The sequence below is a fragment of the Erithacus rubecula genome (assembly GCF_903797595.1).
Source record: "Erithacus rubecula genome assembly, chromosome: 5".
Lineage (NCBI taxonomy): Eukaryota > Metazoa > Chordata > Aves > Passeriformes > Muscicapidae > Erithacus > Erithacus rubecula.
The window spans coordinates 54,952,683-54,973,781 of record NC_136687.1 but is presented as its reverse complement, the minus strand read 5'-3'; the positions used below and the strand labels follow the sequence as shown (position 1 = coordinate 54,973,781).

Sequence of the window (21,099 nt, the reverse complement as noted above, 5' to 3'; positions counted from 1 at the left end):
ATGGGGTTCTCTGGCACTTCAGATGGTTCAGTGAATGCCTGGGGACCCAGACTCACCTCTGTCTGAACCATCCCGTGTCTCTGCAGACGCATCGTGCGCACCAGGTCCGAGATGTCGAACTACCAAACAAACAGCAACTTAAACACTCAAATAAGACAGACATGCAGGACAAAGAAACATCCCCAGCATCAAACCAGGGAATAGAATTAGGTACATTAGTAGTGAAATGAGTAATTCACTATAGCCTATGTTTGTCTGGTAGGTAACCAGCATGTCTTTGGGCAGTCTGATGTGGCTCTACATCAGACATTCCCCTCTTCTCTTGTTTCTTTCTGTACACAAGCCCTCTTGCTTACTCTTACTGGGAGCTAAGCAAGCAGGAAAGAGCCCCTTGATCCAACCTAACAAAACACCTTTTATTTTCCCAGGTCTACAAAGTCCTAGGTATTCAGAGGGTGCTTAGAAGCTCCACTGAGCTAAGCATGACACAGCTCACCCTCTCTAGAAATTCACTGGAAGATTTGCTACCTGGAACAGCTGGAGGACAAACATAAGGAAGCTAGCACCCTCCTGTGGATCACCCTAGGAATCATATCCCTGGTCGTGCTGGAAAAGTTAATTTACACACCCCTTCCACCATTGCCAAAGGCATCATGGCAACACCACTTTTCCCATGCCATGTGCCAGAAGTCCACTATGGTAGAACATGCCCTTGAAACATACTTCAAGTGGCACCTGGTTGCTGAGGTTCTCTGAACTAAACCAAGAGCCACTGAATATTAGAACTCTCTCTACCTGGGACCACCAGCAAAGAAACATGGTATTGCCAACAGCATGGCACACTCTTAAAAAGATTGCATGGATTTAATGGAACACACTTCCAGCAGGTCAGAAGCACATCCCCTGGGACACTCACCTCAAGGTCTCTGCTGATCAGCCCCAGGACCACATCTATGCAGATGAGGGTGCCTGACCTGCCAATGCCTGCACTGCAGTGGGTGATGATGGGCCCCGACTTGTGGACGTGCCGCATGTAGGAGATGAAGGTGAGCAGATCATCTGGCTGGGAGGGGGTGTCGTGGTCAGGCCAGGCAATGAAGTTCAGGTGGGAAATGTGCCTCACTTCACCTGTCTGAGGGTCAAAAACAGCACCACCGTTTGGCATGTGGCAAGATTAAAAAGAAGGAAATTGAGTTCCCAAAGGAAAGTTTCAGAACAGAGGGATTTGCCCAGTGAAGGTGCTCTGTAATTCAATACAACAAGAGCCAAACTGGAAATAACTAGTAAGTAATTTTAAAGTGTAAGGTTCACTGTGCAGACTGAGCTGATCACACAGATGTTTCTGTGGCCAATGGGAGCCAGAATTTAGAGTCTCATTAATATAATGAAACCACAGCTTGGCCCAAATGCTCTCTCCTGTAAAAGTCACAGAGCAGCACAGGCTGCAATGAGGAACAGCTTCCCAGTAATGATCACTGGGCAAAGAGGAGAAGCCCTGGGTTGCCTCTGGATGTAGACAATGCAAGTGAAAGCAGGCAAGGCAGAAGTATGAGGATAAATATGGCAACACTCAGAAAAAACTCTAAGCATGCAGAATTAGATTCACTCACCTGAATCTCTTGGAGCTCCAGCACTCTGATGATGAAGCCCTTCAGCTGCTGAAGTCTCACAAGAGCAAGGCGTAGTCTGTCATTGATCATGGTGGTTTTATTGAGCACATCTGGCCAGTAACGCTGACACTTTATCTTTTCTCCCTCGACCTCCTGAGTCATCATGGCAATCACAGTACAGTTTTGTTCCCAAACCATTTGCCAGAAATCTGCTACAGTAGTAGGAAGAGGTCCTTGGCATGCAATGTAAACGAACTCCTCATTCCCCACGGGCATGCGAATGAAGCTGGCATTGATGTATCCACCTTCAACCCCGAGGGGGACTCTGGTGGTGTCATCTGTCATCCCCACACAACAGAGAGACCTCATGTTAGGTGTGCACATCATCAGCAATAGTGAGACATTCATTAAATACAGGTGTTGAACCTTACACATTAACATAGCATTTATCCCCACAGATGCTTCCATAGCTTGCTTTAAAAGAAATAAATCACTTAAATACTTAATTTAGGACACTAATCAGTACTTTCAATAAAGGAAAGTATGTCTGCAGGAGAAATATAAATCAGCAGACAGGTGGGATAAGTGATTTGAACTGCAACTCTGAAAAACAGAGGTTGAGTTTTTTTCACATAGAGTTAACCTCTGTCAGTTCTTACTTCTCAACACCTAACAAGCAGAATTTTATGGCAGGAAATTTACTGACAATAGTATATATTTGTTTTCCCAATTCTGCATGGTTAAAGCTGAAAAAATCTTGTCTAGTTCCACATGTATACATCATTTAAGACACAGGATCTGCTGAAACAACTGAAAAGTCTGTGAACATCCATGCCTACCTACAGTACAGTACAGTAGTATATTGTTCTCTGACATTAACCTGCTTTATCAATGCTTGCTTTATTTTCATCCTTACTAGGATTAGGGATCAAACTATCCCACCTCTGATCCAATCCATCTGACCATACAAATGGTGACAGAATATCAACTGTGAATTTCAAATGAGTTAAGACTTACAAGGAAGTATGTTTTTATATCTGTTCTTTCTCCTGTTCTCCTTTGCTTGTCCAATCAAACATTGATCCAGAGGTTTTAACTCCTGAAGGTTCTGTAAAGAAGCAAGTACCTGTGCATTAGGAAAGCACTGATTGGTAATTAGAGTAAGACTGGTTATGTTATCAAGTCATTAATACATAGAAGAATTAAAAATCAAATCCTAATATGGATATGCAAAATAAGGTGGTCACAGGAAGGAATTCTTTATACAGCCAAGAAAATGAAATGAACAAAAAGAACCCCAAACTAAACCCTGCATACTATCAGTAAATATTTCACCTCATTCTCTCAAAAAAGAGATCAAGTAACATGGCTCACTTAAGACTTTGAAAAGACTGGTTTACATGCAGCAGCTAGATTTCATAGCCTTTGTCTATGCCTGTTTACATCATATTCACTTGGTAATTTACCAGAAGCAAGAATGATTGTGAAAGCTCTTATGAACTGAATTCAAACTGATCTCAGCTCTCAGCACCTTGTGGGAGAAGGGAGTGAAGTCTTTGGTGTTAAATATTTTCATTTCTTTTGAGCTTCCAATTAAAAAGCTGTGGTATTCAAGGCAGTGATGACCCAGTCATTCTATTTTTGTTTCATACTGGGAAAAAGGACTTTAAAGGACAAATAGTTACTCACTTCAATCTCTTTAGAAGGGACTCCCTGTTCCAGCAATCCACGCAACATCCTAATTGCTGACTTCAATTTGGCTCCTGAATATTTGCCTCCAGGGAGTACATTCACAGCAGGCAGTGCAGAGATCTCTTCATCTGTCACTAGGGGGAAATCTAGTAAAAGATATAAATATAAATAAATAGCTAAAACCAGGGAAACATACACTGTAGCTCACAATTGGATTTGCATGTTGCTATTCATCACTACACTGCCTGTTTTCTCTTGCTCCTACACACCAGAAAGAACACACAGCTCTCCTCTCAGTTTGACAGGAAACACCAAATTAACTAGCAAAACCAGTAAGACACAAAATCAGCGCTGATGAATCCAGTAACTAAAGGGAGTATTGTCCTGAACTTTCATTGAAACAAACATCAAGTACTTTTAAAATGTAAGTTCTTAAGAAAATAACCTATAAAAATAGATGGACACACAGAGGGATGAATTCAGAACTCTTCTCATTACAGCCTGTGACTTGTTTTTAGCACTAATACCCAACATGTAAACAGCACATCTTACAATTATCACTTGGAAGGATACTTTTTTCCCCAAATAGCTTGCCTCCCCATCAGGCCTTCAGTGCTTTTCTGAAGCACAACAGAATTCATAAACCAAGAATCTCTCTGGTATTGCAATTAGAAGTGTCCTAAATCTACTGACTTAGTCTGAAGTATCACAGATTATCCTTTTTTCTTTCAATGAATGCAAAGGACTGCTGTATATGAACTTCAGGAACTGACATTTCTAATGCTAGCTCAAAAAAGTGAAGACTAAATTCTGCCAAACATATCAAAGTGCAGAGTTTCACTCTGCCCCATTGAGCAGCACTGGAAGAATGACAGTCAAGATAAAAGTAGTGCCTAATCTGAGCATGGGGTAGCTGGTATGTGAAGCACACAATATATCAATCTAATCACAGTCAAACATATATTTATTGTTACAGCTGTTGTGAGACAGGTACAGAGGAAGGAAACATCTCAGCTGGCCCCAGCTCTTCTACAACTACAGACACAATGTTGTCAATACTTGTTCTTATTAACTGTCATACACTTATCACACAAAGATGTGGAGATCCTTCCCAGTGCACTGCTGAGCTGTTAGAATCCTCCTTGTACCTGCCATGACACCCTCAAGACATATCCAGGACATCTCCAAATTCACTTCTGTCTTTTCAATGTGACCCTGAAGTTTTGCACTGTTGATGTTAAATGTCCTTGCCTTTATTTACACGCTCCTGGCTGACTGATTCAATGGGCAGTTCATCGCTTCCCCATGTGATTTCCTCCTCATCTGCCTGGCTCAAGGAAGGCTGTGGAGGGGATCTATAAGAGGACAAGGTATGGAAGTAAGAAAGAACACCTAGAACCAGCACACTTGCAGCCTAGTTAAAAAAAAACACCCCACCAGAAAGCAATTTATGGCTACAATTATTTCTGGACTAGATCCCTATCAGTGATCTCAAAAACCTAACTTTTTAACTTTTCTGCTCCCCATTTTTTTTCTTTTTTACATCCCCAAAGGGGATCTGAAAAAGGGAACAGTGGGAAAAGAGCCCACTGAATACACAAATCCAGTAATACCTACCACTGCAATTATTTTCCAAAGGCTAAGCAATTAAATAGCATCCAATAGCAGATTTGTACCACTCATACAATTCACTACACTTGAGTATCTACTTTCAATTGCAAGTTTTCTAGCTTTGTTGAAGATACTGATGAATGTATTAAGTATTTTAGTTCATAATGTCAGTGCTTGTGCCAAATCTCAACCCCAAACTTCCCACAAGCTTAACAACATAAACCCATATACATTTTCAGCGAAATTTCACTTAGACTAAAATTTATTATTAGAAATTACTTTACTAAGGAAAACAACCTTGAGAGTATCTAAAGTTCTAAGTGGCTCAAAGGGACATCTAGCTACCAACTTGGTCAGGCATATGCTTTGTGCTCCATGGAAAAAATAGTAAGCCCCAGGCATCCAAATGGGAGCTGATGGAGCAGATGAATTCTACACTTGAGTTACAGTGGTCTAAAACCAGAAGATGCAACACTAATGAAGGTTGCATAGATTTGAACTGAAGACAGCATTGTTTGAATGTTTTTATCACAACCAAGTACCAAGTTGTTAGCACAATGCAAATTATTATTTGGAGACCTCTGAACACAGTCCAGTTACTTGCTACAACCACGTATCAAAGGAACAAATAAACCACATAAAGCTGATTAGTATTCAGGCAAATTACAACTTTTTAAGTAAGGAATAGACCAAGAGAACAATTCAACAAGACATTGCACAGCTATTTCATTTGGCTTTGGCAGTGGTCTCTTGGGTTATTTTTGTTGTTGATTTTCCCTCATTCCAGCATATACTTCAGACTTCCAGACTTTACAGGTTTGCTAGAAAGAGTTGCACTCAACTTGAAAAGAAATCTTACCTTTCTGGCACAGCTTTTACTTCACAATAGTCTTCACAACCATTTACATGTGTTGGCTAGAAGTATTTCAAAAGACATTAAAACACAGAGTTGCAACATTCATATACTGCAAATTTTAAACAATTAACAATTATAAGGACTATTTCTGAAGGGTGCTAAGTTCAAAGCAGCACATAATAGAAGACTTTCCTCTTTTAGACATCTCATTAACCCAAAATAACAGAGGACAAGAACACTGAGCACTTGGAAAGATACTCTACTGTAACAAGGCCAAAAAGCTGTACTAAAATGAATCACAGCAGCAGTAGAGTCACCTAAGCTTTCCCCAGTTGGCTTTTTTGTTTTTACCCTTTATGAGGTAAGCCTGATAGTGAAAACTGCTGCCTCAGAACTGTGAAGCTACAGTTCCTGTACTGAGGATATGTAACAAAAACAAGGCACTGCCCCTAAGTGACACACACTCCTATTCACACCTTCCTCAGCACACCAGGAGGACTCAGCACAGAGGAGGGCATTTCCATCCTTCTTCCAAGAAAAACTCTAGCAAATAATTTATACTTTTTAGGTTGACTTAATTTTCCACACTGGGACAATTTTACTTGTGGCTCTCCCTAGTGCAATTGACACAGAGCCAGATTCCTGATTTGATTTTCAGCTCTACTAACTGGACAGAAAGCTGCAAGAGCCAGGATGTGCTGCAGAGACAGAGTTCTGCTGATTTGAAACAAGACACAAAACCCAGGCATCCAGTGACTGACGTAAAAATGGACACAAAATAACATAGAGCAAACTACATATAGAAGTTATTCAAGCTAATGAAGTTATCCTAGCAAAATGCAGCAGGAAAAGAAATTTCAAATCCACATTTTGGACAGTAAAGTCTACACAGGATTCATTTTCACCGTGACTTCTTCCCTTCTTTGAGTAGGAATCACTGAAATATTTTAGATTAAAAAGCTGAAGTAGCATTAACAAGGCAGTTTATTACCACCTTTTCTGAAAAAAAAAAAAAAAAGCCGATGAATTTCATGTGATGTGTAAAATAACTATATGCTCTGTTCTCTTATACAGATAATTTATGATAATAATATGCTATTTAAAAATCAGTGTTTATATACCATTTAAAACTACTACCTACAGTGATGTTCTTATTTAAAGGACATGTAATGTTATTTCCACCAGTTCTATCCCAATAAGGAAGGAAATTAAAAGAGCATCTGCCAGCTTCTTGGCATCCTACCTCTGAAAAATCTTCAGGTAAAGATGACCCATCGCAGTCTGTGTCCTCAGACTTATCTTCTGTCATCCTTCCATTCATCTCTACTGAACAGGAAAATCAGGGGATACAGCATAAACAGAACAGAAAATGCCCAGGAGCCACCCTCTCACAGATGTGAATCCTGTTCCACCTGTCTGGCACTAGGCAGGGAATACCAGAGTAACCAAGATACACTTTTAAAGGCCCTTTGCTACCATCATGTTGGAAAAGAGCTCTTACTGCATAGGATAACCAGACTTTAGTTTCTTTATTTTAAAACTGGAACAGCTGCCATGATATATGAGGTTTGTACAAAGTATCTGTGTCACTGCATAACTGGTGGACAAGCTGCAGCTACTAAGTTATCACATTCCCTATGCCACTGTTTTTTCTGCAATTCACTTAGATTTAGACCAGCAGTAGCTCTAAACCAGGATTCTACTCATTCTTTGTACTAACAAAATGTAATTAGGACATGCCAGATAAAACCTGACTTGTATGTGCCTTCTATGAAAGCACTCTGCTGCCATATCCTAAGGATTCAAATAATCTTCAGCTGCAAACGACAGCCTACAAGAAACTGGAAGTACTGGAGCTCCAATGCTATTCTTCAGCTGAGATCCTGGCACAGCCAGAACCTCAGTGATCCCTGACCTCTAATGCAGTGACTAATACCCAACTTGAACTCATGACCTGAAATAATTATAATTTTGGAAGGTGCATCTTGAGTTTTAGAAGGAATCTCTACAGAGGTAGTAAGCATCTTGCTTGAATTTTTGGAGCATGCATACCTAATGTGACACCACAAAGGAACTACAAATCCTACTTGTAACTACATTTGAGTTAATAACAAGTAAAACTGAGGAGATGGAATGAAGGAAAAGAAAGGTGTGTAGTCAGACAGAGGCACTGAAAAAAGCCATCCTTTCTAAAAGAGACAAAGCAGGCTGGTAAATTGTTTGGCTTTGAGAGATCTCAACACATCTCCAAGTTGTGCAATCTGAAATCAATGAAATGCTGAAATGATTCAGCATGCTAACACGACTGCAGCTGCAGGACCAGGTACCTAAACAATAGGAATTTCACTCAAGAGACAGCTCTAGAATAGGGATAATTTTCCCAGATTATTTAAAACAAAACTGAGATTTTTCAAACCAGAACCTCTCTTATTACATTGCATCTCAAATTCATGGTAATCAGCAACTATTTGTCTGTGTCCAGCTTGGGAAACTTCCAGTTCAGACATCAAATCAATGTCAATCAACTCTCCTGTTGACAAATCAACTGCTTACTTGGCACCTTGTTTCAAAGTGTTTTTCTGTCAGTGATATTCTTTTTTTAATGGCTTGCATTACCTGGCAGGTGATTTTCTGATGCAGCCTTCTTGAGATGCAGAAGACTCTGAGCCTCTGAAGTTGCATTATTCTGATTTAAGAGATTCTGGGCTTCCTCATCTACAACATCCAACAGATACTGGACAACTTCATTGTGGTCATCCTCGTCATAATAATCATCATCTGGAACCTCTGTTCCTGAAGACAAACAGTGCAAAATGACAAATTTTCCCAGTATAGAAAGGCACGGGAAAACTAATTTAAAGGGGCAGACACATGGCATTATTTCTAGATGTTACCATTTTTTCCTTTATTTCTTTCTAACACAAAATCCAATTTCTATTAATCTACTTTCAACATTAGCTAACTCCTATAAAGCAAAGCACAAGACTTGGAAATGATCTTCTAAAAGTGATTGCTTAACATTTATTTTTTTCAGCATATTCAACCATGATTCTCTTGCACTGGTACAATAAAGACAGAATAATGCAGACCCCATCTCACCTCCTCTTACCTGGTTTGTCAATGTGTTTAGGAAAATCTGACATTTGATTGCTAAATCCAAGGGAAGGTGCATCTTCTGCTCCTGAGAGGTTCATTAGTGCTTTTGTGTGATGGATATTGTTTTCTGTATTTCCCTGAGAAGGTCCTAGGATGCCATTGCCATTGACCTGAGAAAAACAAAGAACAGTACAAATTACCTCTTAAAGAGCCTGGCAGTCTGTTGAAGCAGCAAACAGTCACTAAGAAGTTCTCATCTCTCCTCAGCAACAAATAAAAGCCTCTATTCATATAATCTGAGATACCTGGGTGATAGGTGGGAAGTTTCACATGACAAGAACAAGTAGAAAAAAGTTAAAGCAACTAAGAAAGAAAAACATATGCTGATGAAGCAGCAGCTTCTACAAGAGAACACATAGTAGTATTTAACATTGTTATAGCCCTTATAAAATGTAAGCAAGAGTCAGTACTTTTGGTCCCAAAACACAGCACTCCTTAGGAAAAACTAAGGGGAAAGAAAAGAAAGAAAGCCACTTAGCAAATATAATATGAAAGTTTAGTTTTGGTTATGTCTGGTGGAAGTTAAAAGTATAAAAGGGGAGTGATTTTTACAATAAAGAGATCTCCATCAGATGCATAAAGGGGTCTGTGTCTCTTTGCTCCCCATTGCTGCATGACTATCTGCAGAAACTGTGGATGGAATGGATGGTTCTGGATGATAGCCTTGCTTCCTTCTCATAAGAAAATTTGTCTTTCAGCAAAGCAGTGCCAAAGAAAGAGCAGATCAAATAAGAAAACTTGCATATTTATTATAACCACTGCTTATTTGTGTCAGTTGGTAACAGTGGGTTTGTATATTTTGACCAATGGGTTGTTTCATTCATTTATTTAGTTTTAAAACTGTTTGAAATAGATTCTTTTCTCTGGTTAATGGTAACAGGAACAAGAGAGGAGCATTTACCTTGGGCCCATAAGCATCAGTTGACTTTTCTGTTTTATCACAGGGATCACCACAGGAACAACCTAAATAAAAATGGGGAAAAAAACCAACTTTTTCTCTGAAATTAAATTAGTCCCCATCGATTATTTTTATAAAAGAAGCAAGCTATTTAATACTATGTTATGACATGAGTAGCATTTCTGCCTGGTTTCTGTGCATTGCCAAACTTCTATCTGAATGATTACACTTTATATAATGGCTTTTTGAATGTTTTGTTTGAGGAAAGCATGAATGCTAATACAACCAACCAACTCAAAGCAAAGAGAAATGTTGGTAGATAGTTTAACAACTTAGAGTGGAAACATGCACCTTTGAGAATGGTGCTGATTCCCTTTTCCTCAAAATGCACAAGATACAACCCCACAAGCATCTGTCCTTGACTAACTTTTTAAAATTTTTAAATATTATCTGACATCTGGGTCCTTCTTCAAAGGAACCCTTCTGTTCTATATTAGAGAGAATTTCTAAACTACACAAGAAATGACATAATGAAGACACTATTGCTGAATCTCTTTTCATGGAACTTTTAGGGGAAAGATCAAGCAAAATCTGTTGGAGCTGGTCACAGTAAGACTAGGATAGTATCTTACAGCCCATATCAGTTCCTTTATTTTTATAAACAGGTGCATTTCACTTGCTATGAGTAAGCACACAAATCTTACCATTAGCTTTCATTTGCCATGGACTGGAGTTCTCAGGGCTTTTGGATTTTGGGAACACTGCATGACCATCTCTGTGAAAAGAAATATTTACAGGAATATTTATTAAAAAGAAAAAAATCTGACAGGCCTGTAGTTCCCTGGATCCTCCTTCCAGCCCTTCTTGCAGATGGGTGTCACTCTGGTCAACCTGCAGTCACCTGGGACCTCCCCAGTGATCCAGGACTGATGACAGATGATGGAGAGTGGCTTGGTGACCTCTCCTGCTCCTTTCATATCCTTGGATGAATCCCATCCATTCTCACAGACCTGTGAGTGTCCAAGTGCCACAGAAGGTTCTGCCTAATTCTTCCTGGATTGCATGGGGTCTATTTGAACACTCTTAGTTCACAGCTGGACTTGTGTCCAAGAAGCACAAAGCACAGCAGGTACCACACACCCTTGTGCTCCACTGCAGCACAAAAGCTGTGAATTTACAGACCCTTTCTGTGGAGTCAGTCCTCAGTAAATGTGGTGAATTTCCTGTCATACCAGGAGTAGGTTTTACCCATATACTCATACAATCATGCAAGAAAAACAAAAAAGTACAGGGAAGCATTTGCTTCCGGAACACACCTGGTTGCTTTGAGCACCACTGTTGGAAGGCATGTTTCCAGCATTCTTTTGGCTTCTTTCAGAGTCATTCCTTGTGTGCTTACTCCATTAATGTAATGGATAATATCTAGTACATGGAGACTCTCCTCTCTGGCAGCAACTGATTTGGGGAGAATGTCACTAATATACACAACTTGATAAAGGCTGTCATGGCCTCCTGATAATGACAAACCTTGGCAGGGAAAGAAGGGGAAAACAATAAAAATCAAGGTTTCTTAATAACTGAAGGGGAAGATTTTTCTTTAGGGCAAAAAGCAGACTAATTCCATGTTACCTAGCTCCTCCTTATGGCACAGGAGTGTAATGTCAGGCAGTAAATGAGGCAGCACTGGCATCTTTGGTAACTCCAGAACACGCCCTAGCACTAATCTGACAGTCCTGGGGGCAGCTCGGAGAAAGCTGACTGCATCAGTGTGGCTCATGTTGGTGACATCGATGTCATTAACCTGCAACAACAAAAGAACACAGGTAGGTCCCAAGCAAGGCAGCATCCCTGAGGAAGCATTTGCTGCTGTTCTCAACTGCTATTGAGTCAAGCCTTTTATAAAGTGTGTGCTTTTGTCCTTTAATCCCATTTGACTTGGCCTACAACACAGTTCACTATTTTTTGACTCAAAGTTGTCTTTTCCATGCCATCCCTGCCCATGAAAACATTAATCTCTCACTCTGATCAGCCGGTCCCCAGGCCGTAGTCTCCCGTCGCTTTTGGCAGGATCCTGAACAATGTCATGGATGTAGCAGCCAACACTGTCGTTACCTTTGGTCACTGTAAAACCCAGACTGCCCTTTTCTGACTTTGTCAGAGTCACTCGGAGCTCCACTTCCTAGAGGGACAAAACAGCATTTCACAACACAGGCAATCAGATGAAATATAAACATTTTACTGAATTTAAGACAGCTGGAAGCAGACAGCTGATTTACCTACTGATTTAACAAGCCTGGAACAAGACATATTTCTTATCAGGCTCAGCTTAGCTGCTTCTAATAAGCATCTCTAATGAGTTCAGACAGAATCAAATAATGTTTTGCATGGAAATAACATGGGGCCAAGAGTCTATGAATCAAACAAAATTCTGAAGGCACACATCAAAACTCACACCTTGTTTTATCCTTATCTAGCTGCCACATGTAAGAAAGGCTCTGTATTTTTAAATATCTCAACACATCCATAATTATTCAGAACAAAATAAGTGAATGTATTTTCATACAGTAGGACATAATACCTTAGAGCTTATCTTGAAACTGAACACATGCATGTGTTTTGTCCATTTTAATTTGCATGAATTTTGATTTGAAAGATATGGATCTGCCTTATTTGCATTAAAAAAGAATAATAGTGCACCAAGAAGGATGGAGAAAAACTTCTGAAAAAGGGATAAGAAAAATACAGTTTCTTGTCAAAATGGAGTATTGGCTAGAACAGCTTTATAACCTGGAAGATCCTCACAACTGGGATGTGTCAAGATTCAATTTCAATTTTTTTCAATCTTTGAACAGATTATGTGAGGATATGGAAGTCCCTTCAATACCCAAGACATTTCTGTGGTGTCAAAAAGCTTTTGCAGAAGAGCCTCAAAAACAGACTCCATCTTGCAAGAGAGCAGGAAGTTTTTGGGATTCATAGTTACAAATGCACCAAAGAACAGGTCTTCTTATGCCCTTGATGCCTCAATTTGTTCTCTGACCTCTGAACAACAGCCCCCTAAAAATGCAGAAGAAAGATATCTGCTACTTAAGCTTCCTCTGAGTATATGGTTGAGAGGTAGGCAAATACTTAATGCCAAGGTTACCAGGATGAAATGACCCATGAAATGGACATATACACATCCACCAGTGTACACATGGATGCCTCCACAAACACTGAGGAGAATGCATCAGCTCTTCAAGAGCCCACATAGAAAATATCTACAGACATTGGTATGAGCAGCTGTCATTAATGGATTACAAATGGCAATGTATGTGCTTTTTATAAGGCACACACCCAGATTAGTGCAAGTACAACCTACAACTATCTCCCTTGTAAATTAATGTGCCTAATTTTTATCCACTCTCAAAATCACAGGTAAAACAACCACAGCAGCACATTTATGCTCCAGAAAGGCAGAAATAGTGTATTACTGGCTCATATTCTTCAGCATTCTTTTCCAGCTGGGTAAGTAATGAATCTATTTCTCCCAGATGTGAAGTCAGCTCAGAGACAGGAGTAGCATAACAGTCATTTATTAACATGGACGTGGTAACATCAGGTACAGTTCTACAGGTTGGGATCGCTGGCAAATCCAAAGGCACATCACTACAGATAAAGCAGAAAAAAAAAGAAAAATGAGAATAAGTACAATGTGGCTGCCATCTATAAATTAATATATGAACCAAGGCTGACTTTATGCAGATTGACAAAGCAAACCAAAAGCAGTATTTCTATGAATAGGTGCAATAAACTTCTCTCATAAACATTTCTGCAGCATGATGAGGGCCATTCTCAGGAGCATACCTGTCCTCAAGCTCTGCCTTGCCAGGAGCCTCTTGCTCAGGATACAGGATGGTGCGAACAGCAGGGAGTGCCTCATAGTGACTCTGTGCCCGTGCCTCAGCTTCACCTGAGCCGTGGTACAGCCCAGAACTCCAGCCAAGGCCCACTTGGGCTGCTGACTCCATCACCTCCTCATCACCACTTCTGCTGCTGTCACTGTAGCTGTCTCTTCTGGAGGGAGATTTTAGCCTTTTCTTGCTCAGATCAGTAGTTTCATTTTCATCTGAGCTGTCACCTTGTTCTCCGTTTGATGGACCAGAAACTTCTCTGTTGACCTCTGGAAAAACTTGTTGGGGTGAATGGATGGGGGTCTACAAGAGCAGAAGCATTTAATTCGTCATAATCCAGTTCTCATGACAAAAGAAAATTTCAAAGACTGCATAAAATTACCAAAAACAAGGAGTCAGTGGCTACTGACTGAACAGTTTCAAAAAGTTCAATGCAACTTGGCCACACAAAGTGTGCAAAACTTTCAAACTTAGAGTGCTAAAAACCTTTAAAGCCACCTAAGGAAAACAAAAATACTTTAGCTTCAGAGAGCCTACCAAGAGATGCTTTGAAACTGTGCCCAGCAGTCTTCTATGCAACTCCCTAGAAATCCCTTCCAACCAGAAGCTGAGGCTCACAGAGCTACTGAAGTCAAACCCATCTCACAGAGGAGGGAAACAAAAAAGCTGCCAACCAAAAAGCAGCAATAGCAGACTACAAAAACTAGGATAATTTCTGCCAAATGGTGAATGTTAACCAAGTCATTAACTCCCCTGAGAACAAATAACAATTTTGCCAATTGTCAGATATTCCCAATAATTAGGTCAACCAGCAGACCAGAAAGGGTTTAAAAGCTCCATTTATGTCTTCATGGCCAGATTCTTGTGTACATGAAAACATCAATCTGTGATAATGTAAAGAAAAATTTTCATTTTCCTCTTCTTTTAATAAATACACTATTTTATTAAGGTTCCAGTTAAAGTTTTATAAAGTTCTATTAAAGTTCCCATTATTCCACATTACAAATAGGTCAATTACAGGAGTAGTTATTTGCATTATTAGTTTACTCAGTACCTTATCTCTCACTCCAATCCTAACTTCACTTAAATATGTATTTGTACATTTAAGCTTCTATCACCAGACTTGAATTATTTTATTGCTTGAAAGTAATGCTAAAGTAACTCCAAATCACAAAATCAGAGTATCCTGAGATGGAAGACACCCACAAGGATCATCCAAGTCCAATTCCTTGCCCTGCAAAGGCACCTTGTATCTGAGAGCCTTGTCCAAAGCTTCTTGAACCCTGGCAGGCCTTAGTGCTGTGATTAATTCCCTGAGGAACTTATATTGAAGACCTCTCTCCATTAGTTTTACAGTGTCCTGTATTATGGAAAGCCTAATTTTCAGGCAATTTGTCCTCTACACTCTCTTTTGCTGAAATGCATTTCATTTCCACTTCTTCTAGTATTCTAAAGCAAATCTTCAAGTATCCACAGAAGTGGCCTTCTGGTCTTTCAATTTATTTACTAGAGCATTTTGATAATATTCTTTGGAACACCTCTAATTTCCAGGAGGTAAATATGACAACTTTTTATCTGCTTTTACATATATCAACACCAAATTGGTGTATATCCTTGTATATCATGAATATCCTTCACAAAATTATCCAATTTCTATCCGATAGCAAATCCAAAGCATTGGGCTGCAAAAAAATCTCTGCTCCAGAAATTGTATTAAATTTTTTTCTCATACCTTGGGTCACAAAATGGAGGAAAAAAGCTTCTGAAGCCATACATTCCTTTAACATTCACACAAAACAATGCACTCCTAAGGGATTCATTCCAAGAATCACATTTCTGTGAGCACTCTCCCCATTATTCCATCTACATCTTGCATTTAACCAACTCACCCATCCACCAGACTAAATAAATGAACCTTAAATAGCAAGTAATGCTTAAACAAATCCCATGGCAGAGCCCTTACCAGCAGTGAAGGATCGATGTCCGGCAGCATTCCAGATGGCGGCCGGCACAGGAGAAGAGAGACCTCTGGGGATGTTCCCCTCAGAGCAGAGATGACTTCCTGTGGCCACAGAGGGATTCACTGTCAGATGCAGCCTTGCAGGACTACCCCAGTATGAGTTTCCCTACTATAGGTACAAACCTGCTGGGACAAGCCCTTCAGTGATGCTCCATTCACTTTCAAAATGACATCCCCGATCTCTATTTGCCCGCTCTCTGCAGCTGGCTGCCCAGGGAAGAGCTTCTTCACCCTCACAATAGTTGATCCCAGCTGCTCTGGGGTCAGGTTATCTTCACGACAGAAACTGAACCCAAGGCCTGAGCTGTTCTTCAGGAGTTTCACCTCAAATGTGTTTTCTGTAAAAGAAATATTAACTTGTTATTTTCTATGGCCATGGAAAGAGTGTGTGGTGCTCTTATACCAGACATTACAGTGTGCAATCTCCCCCTCACATGGTTCTTTCACTGAGTTGAACAGAAGTGCTACCCAAAAGATCCCTCCAGGTTAAAGAAGATAAAAAGCTGATCATGACTTCTGCTTGCTTGGCCTGACAACATCAATATGCAGAAAGGCAGAGTGTCTCCAAAGGATTATTCCCTAGGAAGGCTATTAAGGAACCTTTTAAAGCACAAAGTGACACAACCCTTCCAGCCACTGATCAGGCATTAGTGAGAACAGCAACTGCAGCTCCTGGCAGACAGGACAGGTACCATAAAAGAAGAGCCAAAGGTATCTGCAGGGGTTCTGTCATCTAGGTACACCTCCCTACTCTTGCACAAGTCACCAGCAAGAGAGGCTGAATTATGTCAACCTCTAGTCAGGGGCACAAATCCTTCTCTCCTCATCTAGCTCTTGATGCCTTCTCTCTTCTAAGACAGGAACTGCAGGACCCACAGGAGCACTCATTTATATATAACTATCTAAATTCCCCTTGGCACCCCTTAGCAGCATCAGCAGCACCCCCTTTACTCCAACCTTGCTACAGCCTCGGCATCCAAGGCTGGTGAAACTAGGAAACAACAGGAAATAGTGAGAGTGAACAGTTAATAGCAGTTAAAGTAGCCATGATGTGAAATGAAGTCTTAAAAAGAAACACAACAGCACAAAAAGAAAGACTGTGTTACCCGCAAGGGTTTGGTCTAGATTTTCACCCACTCCATTCCCAATTTAAAAAGTGAAGAAAATGCTATGAAACTATGGGATGATTTGACAGTTATGACAATTGTTCTGTGTGACCTGACCTGCAGTGACAAAGCTGTAATCTTTGGCATTTGAAGAATCTGTTGCTGGCTTCTCCTGTGGCTCACACTGATTTGGGAGTGTGCACTGTGGTGTCACTGGAGCATGAGCCTTGGCCCCTGAAAGCTGACCTTTTTCCAACAGCAGGTGCACCACCTGAAAAAAGGAAACATTCTCTGGTTAACTGGCAACAGTCACAGAGATAGCACAGCCTAGAGTATGTCTTTCCTTCTAACTTCTCAGGGCCCAAACTTTTATGGCAGGAAGGGTTTTAGACACTCCCCTCCTCATATATATCCTTCAATTATTCCTTATTTTTTAAGGGCTGTTAAATGACAATCTCCAAAACACACTAATAGGCTTGCAAGATACTTGCAATAGAGTAAGAAAGAGTTTTCTTCCTAAAACGTTCCGAGGGTGTTAAGAGGAGTCAAAGAGTCACTTGCACTTGCACTTGTTCAGGGAATTAAGTAAAAAACAATTTATAAAATGAACACAAATAGTATTTCTCAGTAGTTCTGAATGTGTACACTCACTGGCTATTTTCAGGTGTGCCAGGAAGCCAAGAAGACTAGGAAAGCAAACTTAAAGTAACCATGACACCACGGGGAAAAATTCCAGTCTTGAGGTTCCTTTACCTCTTTTTACTCATAGAGAACTGGTTTACCACAGACAGGAGTAGAACCAGCAGCCACTCACCTGGCCTGTGTTTCTCAGTGTTTCAACAGCTTGCTTATGGGTAGCTCCTTCCAAACTAATCCCATTGACAGAGAGCACACGGTCACCTACATTAATAATTTAAGAAAAAGTAGGTAGAGTATCACCTATAAAACATCTATGATGCACAGAAACCTTCAAGTCTGAGCTAACAAGGACAGTTATTTAAGGAAATTCTCCCTCCCCACCATGTTCTGAGTCAAAAAGAAAACTTTACAAATAAACTGTATGGTTCAAACCAAAGGTATTTTCCAATCTAATGATTCTGTGGGATAATACCATGTCAAAACTAGTGTTAACCATCAGAGTGACAGCCTGCCAGAAAGCTCAGACTCTTTATTTAAAACAAATCTTAGTTCACAGGGGGAATGCTCACTTGAGTGAAGAATGTGGCCTGGCTTACTAACAAGAAGAGCCATAACAATTACAGCATTTTCTGTATTGAGTTGCCAGGCGTGCCAAGCAAGAAGGCCACAAATAACACAAAGCCCTCTCTCTCTGTGCCTGGAACAGAGAAGCATTCTCCATTAATATAGGCTGCTTTAGAGAACAAAAATCCCACAGGCTATCTCCAAGTTTTCCCCTCCACAGCCTCAGCATTGCTGCTTCTGCAGTTGTTCTACTTTAGTTTTTTAATCTTTACCTGCAGAATTAGCTATCAAGGCAATATTTAAAATGACAACTGCAACAGCTTGGAAAAACAACTCTTCTTCCCAGTGAAAAAGGTACAAGGACAGGAGGCAAACAAAGTGCTAGTTTCCAGGCCACAGGATATTGTCAAGTCCCCCACAGACAGTCCTCTGCCCTTTTTTCACATAGGAGTCCCCACCGAAAGAATGGAAATCCTACCTTTTTCTATTCTGCCATCTGCTTCAGCTGCTCCTTTGGGAATAATTGCTTTCACATAAATACCACCATGCCTTATGCTAGTATTTACACCACCCTAAACAGAAAACAAAAATAGGATTGTTAGTCTTTTTGCAGTTAGAATACTTAGTAATTAAACACAATGTCACACAAGGAAAACTGTTCTTAGGAAGCATTTGGGCTACTGGCATGTAGAAAAACTAGAGAAACTATCAAAACCAAAACGCTACATCAAACATGTTCAGTGCAGTCATGCAATTTGCTACAAATGAAGTTGGGGTGGCAAGGTTGTAAAAACACAATGCATCACAATGCAAATGCACAAAACACAAATAAATGTCCTTCAGCAGAAACATGTCTGCATTTTGCTGGACTTTACATGCTTGCATGCACACCAAAACTCAGACATGTGCAAGAGCACAGCATGCCAAAGCAGGAGATGCACAACCATGCAGTGCCCTACTCCAACACAACTTCTCTGATGTAACAGGAAATTAAGGAGTGCTGCTTTCTCTCAGCTCAGGCAAGTTTGAAGGTCTAAGCTGCTCAAGCTGAACTGACATTGTTTTTGGAGGGCCTTGGCCTTTCTGCTGATTGCAGCAGGGGTAGGACTAGATGATCTTTAAATGTCCCTTCCATCCTAAACCATTGTGTGATTCTGGCTCACTGTGCTCCACAGACTTAGAGGGAAGAGGAAGACCAACAGTGTGTTAATGTTCACACCCAAAGCACCCAGTATTGGAACTGAAAACTAACCCACAGGTAACTGCACACCTCTCCTCACTGCCACAATGCAGGGCAGAATGGAGGCTGGAAAAACAAAGGGCAGTGAGGACTCCACCTGATCACCCCTTAAGGGAAATCTGCATTGGCTGGCATCTTCTAACATCTCTACAAAGCCAGCAGTTCTGGTGATACTCAGTAACCAACTCCTGCTCTACCTTTGTTCCTCCAACTTCTCAAGCACTGGAACATGACTTTGAATAGACCAGGATGCCAAAATAACAGAATTTCCTTCTGTTCCTCTTACAATCCTAGCCATATATATGGAAACAATGCTAGGCCTGCAAATAACTGAATATTAAAATGTATTTTTAATACATGAACAGATGCAGTGGAAAATGCATGCATGTCAGTTGTAAATTATTCTCCTCTTCCCTGAGGTGCCACTCTGCAGTATGACAGGCCGTAAAGATAAAACTACCTTCAAAATCTTACAGCCCAAAGAGATACCAGTGTTAAAAATATATTTTTGCCTCATATTGCAAGAAAGCAGTGTCAGTCAGGTCTCATTTGGATTTCAGTAGTTTTTTGCTTTCTGCCTTTTCTCCAGCAGAGGGAGAACACTGAACATGCTGAACGTGAGTGAGTGTGCACAGATACTCTGAAATAACTCTACCACTTCCACTGCCTGCTGTGCCAGTCTGGGAGGGTCTCACTTCCTTCCTTGAAAATCTGCCACAAGATTAGGTAGCAAGGGACAAAGACCATCTTGCCTTTTGTACTCACAAAGCAGCATCTGTGATAAGAGTCTATTAGGACTTTGGGGCTCCACCATAAAATAAAAAACAAGAATTACTTAAAGGGCAGATGATAAGAAAATTAATATAAATTAATACTATTACTTTTCAGCTTTGGTAAGATTAATCATAAATCAATAAATCTAGACAATTAAAGTGATTCCAGAAAATAATTTGCTTCCTTGTAATTTAGCAGTTTAATGGGTTGCTGGGAGTAGAGAAAAAGAGAAAACATCTAAAAACCTTGTCAAACAGTACCGTGACACTTATTCCCAAGCCGTTATCTTTTTTTGCTAGTTCAACCTCAAAGATATCTCCAGGTTTAAGAAGCGTTGCAGAAACCTTTTTAGAATTCACTTTTTTTGCTGTATTCGATGAGGAAGAATCCTTTATTTCCAAAAAAAAAAAAAAAAAAAAAAAAAAAAAAGAGAGAGAGAGAGAGAAAGAAAAAGAAACAAACAAAACAAAAAGAGACAATGATTTGTCTTTAGAACAGATGTTTACAGCTAAGACCGTAAAGGTTGGGGTTTTGAGTCAGACACAGCCAGAAGGAGTCCACCTGGCAAAGTCCAAATTAGTAGGACTCAAGGCTCACTGCTTCAACTCTTCCATTCCTGCCATTGAACAGGTTCAGCACAGAAATATGCTTGGCCTTTAGCAGCCAAGTCTTTACTGCCCAAGTGAGCTGGTTACAGAACACTGAAACTGCAGTACTTCAGCATTACAGCAGCCTAGAGTCTGTTGGATTAATTAGCAGGAGATGCCACAATTTAATTGAATAACCTCCATCAGCTGAACAGAGGAATCACTGCAAGCTGGAAATAAATCTGTAGTGCTTGTGATGACTGTCCTTTTGGAAAGGTGAAGCAGCAAGCTGTGTCTGCTCAAGAGCATGACTCACTGCTGAATTTTAATGCACAAGAGCAGTTTTTCAAGGATTAGATCAAACCCAGAAGACAATAAGTTCTGCTGCTACCCACTCCAGATGTATCTCTCCTACTTTCCTCTAGGAAAAACTTTGTTTACCTACCAGGTGAA

At 40.3% G+C, this 21,099-nt stretch overlaps 1 protein-coding gene across 5 annotated transcripts in view; it reads right to left on the bottom strand.

The window, feature by feature from the left end:
- Nucleotides 1-21,099, bottom strand: part of PTPN13 (protein tyrosine phosphatase non-receptor type 13) — a 109,354-nt gene that overhangs the window by 1,796 nt on the left and 86,459 nt on the right. For 2 of the 5 annotated variants that reach the window (XM_079306478.1, XM_079306479.1), the window contains 23 exons: nt 20,305-20,448; nt 18,524-18,617; nt 17,657-17,742; nt 16,960-17,113; nt 15,860-16,074; nt 15,680-15,778; nt 13,670-14,019; nt 13,297-13,471; nt 11,844-12,002; nt 11,453-11,624; nt 11,140-11,350; nt 10,528-10,598; nt 9,827-9,888; nt 8,879-9,035; nt 8,386-8,562; nt 7,013-7,095; nt 5,773-5,828; nt 4,554-4,657; nt 3,300-3,448; nt 2,628-2,718; nt 1,611-1,948; nt 917-1,132; nt 57-119 (listed from right to left, as the gene is read on the bottom strand). In XM_079306478.1, the coding sequence (XP_079162604.1) occupies nt 57-119; nt 917-1,132; nt 1,611-1,948; nt 2,628-2,718; nt 3,300-3,448; nt 4,554-4,657; nt 5,773-5,828; nt 7,013-7,095; nt 8,386-8,562; nt 8,879-9,035; nt 9,827-9,888; nt 10,528-10,598; nt 11,140-11,350; nt 11,453-11,624; nt 11,844-12,002; nt 13,297-13,471; nt 13,670-14,019; nt 15,680-15,778; nt 15,860-16,074; nt 16,960-17,113; nt 17,657-17,742; nt 18,524-18,617; nt 20,305-20,448 (3,426 nt within the window). The remainder of the gene's footprint in view (nt 1-56; nt 120-916; nt 1,133-1,610; nt 1,949-2,627; nt 2,719-3,299; nt 3,449-4,553; nt 4,658-5,772; nt 5,829-7,012; nt 7,096-8,385; nt 8,563-8,878; nt 9,036-9,826; nt 9,889-10,527; nt 10,599-11,139; nt 11,351-11,452; nt 11,625-11,843; nt 12,003-13,296; nt 13,472-13,669; nt 14,020-15,679; nt 15,779-15,859; nt 16,075-16,959; nt 17,114-17,656; nt 17,743-18,523; nt 18,618-20,304; nt 20,449-21,099) is intronic. The other 3 variants (XM_079306475.1, XM_079306476.1, XM_079306477.1) reach the window with 3 other exon arrangements.